The following is a 6,000-nucleotide window of genomic DNA, read 5'->3' as shown; positions in this document are numbered from 1 at the left end:
GAGCCAGCGCGGGGCCGGGGCCGCCGGGAGCCAGCCGCAGGCCGCGCCGCCACACGAGCCCCGGGCCCGCCCGCCCGCCGCCGCCTCGCCGCCGCCCGCCCGGCATCCGTCCCGCTTCCCCCCTCCCCTTCCCTCCCTCTCCCTCCTCCGCCGTCGCCGCCCCGGCTCGGCCATGGGGAACGCAGCCACCGCCAAGAAGGGCAACGAGATCGAGAGCGGTGAGTGAGGGGGGGCCGCCGCCGCCGCCGCCGCCCGGCCCCGCCGCCCGCCGCCCCGAGGAGGGGCCGGGCTCGGCCCGCCCGCCCCGCGCCGCCCGCAGGCCCCGCGGCCTAGCGGCGGAGGCGCCCAGCGAGCCCCCGGCCCGGCCCCCGCCCCGCCCCGCCCCGGGAGCCGAGCGCGCCGGGGCCGTGCCGTGCCGTGCCGTGCCGTGCCGTGCCGCCCGGCTGTCCCGCGGCAGGTGGCTGGCACCGGCGGGGGAGCCGCGGGCAGGTGGCACCCCGCCGCCGGGAGGCAGCGCCGCGGCCCTGCTCATCCGCCGGGGGGGTCGGCCCGGGGCTGCGGCCGTGCCCTGCGTGCTCCGCTCCTCTCCGCTCCGCTCCGCTCCTCTCCTCTCCCCGCAGCCCGTCCGTGGCCCTCTCCTCTCCCGAGCCGCGGTAAAATGGCAGACAAAGGCACGGGTGGGCACTCGCCGCCGTCAGTGGGCTTCTCGCTCGGTTCCCCTCGCCGTCCTGGCACGGTCTCTAAATGGTGCAAAGGCGATCCGGTCGGTGGGGGAAAGACCGGCAGGCGTTATTTGCAGAAAGTTAACTTCCTGGCTCGCTTTCCAGTTGAAAACTTTGGGTCTGTTTGTTATGGATAGGAGAAGAGGCAAGGCGCAGAGAGCAGCCCGTTGTGCAAGCGCAGCGCTCTCCACAACAATACCCTTTGTTATGGGAAATGCCACGGGCAGTCTGAGCACGGACAGAAGCTTAAACCTCCCAGTTACTTCTTGGTGTCTTTCTGCACTCTGTTTACTCTTTATACCCACTACCCGGGGCTGGGGTAGGAGCGGGTAACCCGCCGTGCACGGGGCAGCAGCTGCCCACGCAGCGCGCCTTCCACCCGCACCGTGCATCCCGATGCGGGACGAGGGACTCGGCTTGACCAGTCCAGCCCTGCTGTGCGGCTTCTCCTTTTGGTTCTCACGTGCCGTCTGGTTATTACGGATTTCACAACTCACACGTTTTATGCGTGTTTGACCACTGGTGTTTGTATTGTTTGGCTGAGGACAGTTATTTTTCACAGGAAGCGTTTTAGCCTATGAAAATGGGGGTGGGTTGGATTGCTCAAAGTACTTTGGATGACAAAACGCTGTATTTTGCACCGAGCAGTGGCTGTATTGATATTTCTCCCTGCAGTTAAATAACACTACACCACAGAGAGTGTTTACTTCCTTTTTAATTATTTTTCCCATATTACCAAATACAGTGATTTTAAGTTGCAGAAATAGTTTGGCTCAGAACTCCTCTCTCTCCCTTTGTTGAAGAGTTCACGTTTGAAAATGAAATGCTGCTAGAGACATCAAGCTCAGATGTTCAATTACTCAGTATATTTAGCAGCCAGGGGCTCTGTAATGATACAACTTCTGTAACAGAGAGAAGAAATTGATCGTCATTGACATACTGCTGGGAAAGATTAGGATTCATTTACTATGAGGATCAATAGTAGATAAATACTATACACATAATAAATTATCAGAAGCGATGTTTAGTTTACTGGCAGTGGAAGCTGATGTGTAATCTGTTCATGCAATGTGTTGTACCTGAAAATTAGAGAAACGTGAAGCGTGATAAAGCTTTAATGTTTCTAATACATATTCACACTGCCAAGACAGTTTTCTTGCTGTTTTTTCGTGGTATGTGTCCTTAACAGCGTATATCCCAAATTTCAGGGCACTTAGAATGAAGTAGTTTGAAGTAGTGAGGGAAAAATACCCAGGTATGCCTAGTGAAATTGATGTTATGCCCTTGATTCATGCCTGGAGCTTATGGCATTGTGTGGATCAAGGGCATGCTAAGGTCCCCAAGAGAACAATGAAGGGTAACTCGGCTTCCTCTGATAACTACGCTTACTAGTTCATCAAGTGTAATTTGAGAGCCCTTCCCTATCTGTGGTCAGCACAGGCAAATGCTGTTCACCTAACTGTGGCCTTTACGCTCCTCTTGTTAGTTTCAGCTTTCCACGTATTTTTGAACTTCTTCAGTTCTTGTTACTTCACTCGGGCTGCCTAGAGGAATAAAAATAGTTGTATGTGAACGCCAATAGTAGGGTGAGGCAAACATTTCGTAGGATTTCTAGGCAGAAGTTGAAAGTGAATGAAATCTGAATGCTGGTTAAGTTTCTTAAGCTCAGCTACCAAAAATCAACTCAGGCTTACGTAGGTCAGAGGGCAAGACGTATGTATGCATATACAGAAGGTGGAATGCTTCAGTGTAGGCTTTTCTGTGTTTTTTTTTTTTCTATGCATTTCTGATCCGGGCTCTCTTAATGTGCAGCAGATTTTGATTTTAAGGACCAAAATTAAAAGTGATCCTTTACTAAAGAGAAGCCTAAGGCTCTGTCTCTGTACCTGCTTTAAATGGGTTTGTCAGGTTCCCTGGGTATCCACAGGGCAAAACAGCCTACAGATTTTGAGAGTTTTTTAAAATAATAACACTAATATAAGAGAAGAGACACAATTGTCAGTCATCTTAAAAGTTTCTCTAAGTTTGATCCCTGATCCTAATTTGCATTTAATTATTCATCGCATTGATATGTTTGGTTTTTTTTTTCAGCTGCTCAATTTACAGTAGCTGAGAAATTTTCTTTCACCACCTATGAGTTTAAAAAAAAAAGTCAACATGTGGTAAATTGCATTTAAAAAGTCACTGGGAGCTTACCTTAACTTGTTGCAATTAATGTAGGAAAATGTTGGCTCTATTAACATTCATTATTTTGGGATAATATATTAAAGTAACACTAAATAAAAGAAACAGCTACAACACATCTGAGTTTAAAAGAAGGTCACAGAGTGTTTTACTTAATCCACTAAGTGGATCTGTTTAAAGATTGTTATTGATTTTATATAGAACAGAAATGTTTTAAGTTTACTAGGGCAGTTTTCTAAACAGAAATGAATGTCAGCTCTGCAAATTGTAAAGTTTGTTGAAAATATATATTTTTTTTCTTCAGATAACTTGGTAATACAGACTTTTGAAGTAATTGCTATGGACAGTTCCGAATTATTTGCCCTTTTAAATATTTAAGGGAGTGTCATACCTGGCAACAAAAAATTTGTTTAGAAACTCTTCCCATCCTCACTTGGAAAATATTTAGGGGTGGTGGTGTTCAAGAATAATTAGCTTAGATATTATCAGTTTCTTTCTTTTTAAGCACCAAACTGGATTAGAGACCAAGTGATTAGAGTGCACTCCTTGCTGACTGCAAGGCTTGTATACCTTCTCTTCTTTCCATAGCTACTGAAACTGCACTGCTTGGACTTGAGTTGTGCTATGCAGAATTCTGATGGTCCTTGCCATTTTTTTCTATAGCAATATGTAATAGTAAACTGCTCTTAAAACATGTTTAAAATTACACTCTCTGTGATTTTTCAAAACGTAATTCTGTACATGTTGCTTCTTATCTGCTAGCCAGATCTCCAGCTTCCCGTATACGAGAGTTTTGGTAATCTCATGTCTTTAGTAGCTTCACCTTCTGGGGTCTTTAGGTTGCCAAGCACTGTGTGTGTGATGTGGACTCTGCATGTGAGTTTTATGTTCATTCACTCCTCCTCCTCAGTGTTCCCTCTACAGTATCTTCATTTTGACAGAGTTCCTATTATAGTCGATTCTTCCCTTTTTAACTCTTATAATTATTCTGAAAGTAGTGTTCCTTTGAAGTGTGTTTGACAGGAATATTCAGCCTTCTTAATTTTCCTTTGCCAGTAGATCTTACCCTCCTTTTTTCTTATTTTTCATGTGTGTTTGGTGCTGGGTCATTCTGCTGTATTTACTCATTGAGAACTAAGAGACGACAAGTTCATTTCGTGTGAAGACTGGCTGAGGCAAAGCTCTGTCACTGCTGACCTTGATTAGATTAAAATCAGTGAACTAGAGGTGAAAAGCTCCATGTCCATTATTATTCCAAGCTTGCTGATTCCTTGTCACTCTTCCAGAGACCCTCATTTCAGTGTTCTTGGTCTGACTGTAGTCTTGTTCATCAGCTTTTTGTCTTGTTTTTGGTTTTTTTTTTTTTTTTGCTTATTTTGTTTATGCTTTCTGATACTGAAATAGCTTTTGGAGCCTTGTTTACACGTTTTAGAACATCAGCTATAGTATTTATTGTATAAGTGGCAATTAAAATATATATATATATTGTAGTGATGTTATCCACAGAATCCATTCCAAGTGTTTTTAAAGCTTCTTTCCTTATATTTTGGACTTGAATTGTTTCATCATTGATTGATTAGATTTCAGCAACGTAGGATCCTATCATCTGAAAGTCAGAGGTAATTACAATTACTTGCTGGACCAATACATAAAAATGTGTTTGATGGCATCACCAATGTAAGACTATCGGTATACACCATCAAAAGAGGCACTCTGTTATTTAAAAATTCTTCTTTAATTAAAAACAAACTGCTTGTTCACAGCTTGGACTAGCAAAGAAAAAGGCTATTATTCAGTAAATGATTGCCACCTAGGAGCATAACAAAAGGTCAGAAGGACCCCCAAGTGATAAATCAGTTTATGTACTTAGCTGTTGTAGTTAGGCCTTTAGACAGGATATTTTCAATTATTTGGCGTTCCCTTGCTTCTACGTTTCTTTGGATTCATTCATTCAACCATATACCCATATTCATAGAAATGATGGAATCAAATATTTCAAAAAATACTCCAAGTTCTCATATTTGGGGTAGAGTTGTATTTTTCCTTAGTGTAATGAAGGTTATGTCTGTGCTCCAAAAACTGACTACCTCATTGGTATGGGAGCGAAATGTGGATGGAGCGGTACATGGAAAAACTGTAAGGACACGATGCTGGAAGTTAAAGTTTCGTGGGCTCCCCTGCCTGTGTGGAGGGGCGTATTCCCCTGCTGTGTATGAGGTTGTCTGGGATTCTTTTCCAGTTAGTTCAGTTCTTCCATAATTGACACATCTCTCCTTTGGACAGAGCTGTGGAAAGGGCTTTGGATGACTGTCAGATTTTGTGTGTTTTGCCTGCATCCTTACTGAAGACACCATGAAGGGCTTGCTTGCTCAGAAGCCTTTTTTTTTTTTTAATTTTAACTAGAGTAGTTAGTTTAATAAAGGATATTCTCTCTGCTACACAGCATGTGGGGTGCAGGTCAGATCCACGTACAGTGTATTTTTTTAATCAATGTTTCTGGTCATTTAAGCTTGCAGAGTTTTCAGTGTTAGAAACCTCGAGTCACTGGGGATTTTTCTTATAAACTGGTGAAACTTAGGGCTGGAACTTGGCAAGGAGACTGCTCTGCAGCATTGCTTTCAGGCTCTGTCTTTGTTACAGGTGTTAGGTGTTATTTCATAAGCATTTCCTTGGGTTGCAGTTCTGCTTTTCTGTCCCCCTGCCGCTTTTTTTCCCAGCCTCTGTGCCCTCAAGTGTGCTGGAACAACTATTTATGAGACAACAAGGTGAACTGAATCTGAGATTGATCTAGGTTAAAAATAACCCTGCAAAAAAAGGGAAAGCAGGAGGGACTTCGGTTAACCTGGAGCAGCTGCTTGATCCTGCTCCCTGAAGCTAGGCTGGCGGTGGCACCAGTGCGGTATCGGCACAGGCACTGAGGTGAGAGCCTGCAGGCCCTGGCGGGGGCTGCGCGCCCCGCTGCGAGGGGAGCCGTGGTGCTGGGGCTGGGCTGGCCTGCCCGTCCCTTCAGCCGCACGTGGGTTTTATCTTCTGAGGTAGAAACGTTTCCTGGGGATTGGGGGACAGGGCAGAGTAGCGGTGGAGCTGTCAGGAG

General features: G+C 45.7%; 1 protein-coding gene across 2 annotated transcripts in view; it reads left to right on the top strand.

Moving 5' to 3' along the window:
• PRKACB (protein kinase cAMP-activated catalytic subunit beta) overlaps positions 1–6,000 on the top strand; it is a 68,721-nt gene continuing 62,721 nt past the window's right edge. The window contains exon 1 of one of the 2 annotated variants that reach the window (XM_040564801.1): positions 1–218. In XM_040564801.1, the coding sequence (XP_040420735.1) occupies positions 173–218 (46 nt within the window). In that variant the 5' untranslated portion in view covers positions 1–172. The remainder of the gene's footprint in view (positions 219–6,000) is intronic. The other variant, XM_040564800.1, reaches the window with a different exon arrangement.

This window comes from Cygnus olor, chromosome 8 (genome assembly GCF_009769625.2).
Source record: "Cygnus olor isolate bCygOlo1 chromosome 8, bCygOlo1.pri.v2, whole genome shotgun sequence".
Classification (NCBI taxonomy): domain Eukaryota; kingdom Metazoa; phylum Chordata; class Aves; order Anseriformes; family Anatidae; genus Cygnus; species Cygnus olor.
This window is presented reverse-complemented; position numbering and strand designations above follow the sequence as displayed.